Raw genomic sequence first — 1,060 nt, 5'->3', positions numbered from 1 at the left:
AATCTGGAAACTATCAATACTAAATCTACAAATAGACTAATAGACTTGTGAGCAATCTGGAAACTATCAACCTAAACCTACAAATAGACTGTAAATAGACTCGCAAGCAATCTGGAAACTATCAACCTAAACCTACAAATAGACTGTAAATAGACTTGTGAGCAATCTGGAAACTATCAACTGAAGGGTTTTCTACAGACTAAAATTAATGTTGTCATGTAAAACCAAAATCGCAATCATTCGTAGGCTAAAAACTCTCATGTTGTTTGTACTGTCAGCAGAGAATCAGAAGACGCACAATGAACTAAACGTTATACAACGTATACACCTACCAGAACACACATTGATGTACACAACACCCAATTCAACTAAACGTCTTACAACGTATGCACCTACCAGAACACAATAATGGGTCATTAGAAGACATTACACCCAATGAACTAAACGCTATACAGCGTATGCACCAACCAGAACGCAGTAATGGGCCATTAGAAGACACTACACCAGATGAACTAAACGCTATACAACGTATGCACCGACCAGAACACAGTAATGGGCCATTAGAAGACACTACACCCAATGAAGTAAACATTAAACAACGTATGCACCTACCAGAACACATAGTAATGGACATTATACCCAATGAACTGAACGTTAAACAAGGTATGCACCTACCAGAACACACAGTGATGGGTCATTAGAAGACATTGCACCCAATGGGCTAAACGTTAAACAACGCATGTACCTACCAGAACACACAGTAATGGGTCATTAGAAGATATTACACCCAATGGGCTAAACGTTAAACAACGTATGCACCTACCAGAACACATAGTAATGGACATTACACCCAATAAGCTAAACGCCTTATAACATATGCACCTACCAGAACACATAGTGATGGGCCATGAGCACAGAGAAGCCGTCGTGTCTGTCCAATAGTTTGCCGCTGATGATGCGGTAGTCTTGATTGCGCTCTTCCACTCTATCCTGATGCGCAGCCTACACTTCAACACAAGAAAAAATAAGGGTAAGACACACAACCACACACAACTACACC

General features: G+C 40.3%; 1 protein-coding gene across 1 annotated transcript; it reads left to right on the top strand.

Moving 5' to 3' along the window:
* Window positions 1-386: 386 nt before the first annotated feature.
* Window positions 387-663, top strand: SARC_17021 (hypothetical protein; the record flags this gene model as incomplete). Its single annotated transcript, XM_014288879.1, has 1 exon — window positions 387-663. A coding segment is annotated over one exon (277 nt), but the record flags the coding sequence as incomplete, so codon positions are not given.
* Between the last annotated feature and the right edge of the window lie 397 nt (window positions 664-1,060).

This window comes from Sphaeroforma arctica, assembly GCF_001186125.1.
Source record: "Sphaeroforma arctica JP610 unplaced genomic scaffold supercont1.9541, whole genome shotgun sequence".
Lineage (NCBI taxonomy): Eukaryota > Ichthyosporea > Ichthyophonida > Sphaeroforma > Sphaeroforma arctica.
Note: the sequence above shows the minus strand (reverse complement) of the source record. Positions and strands in the feature narration are given on the sequence as shown.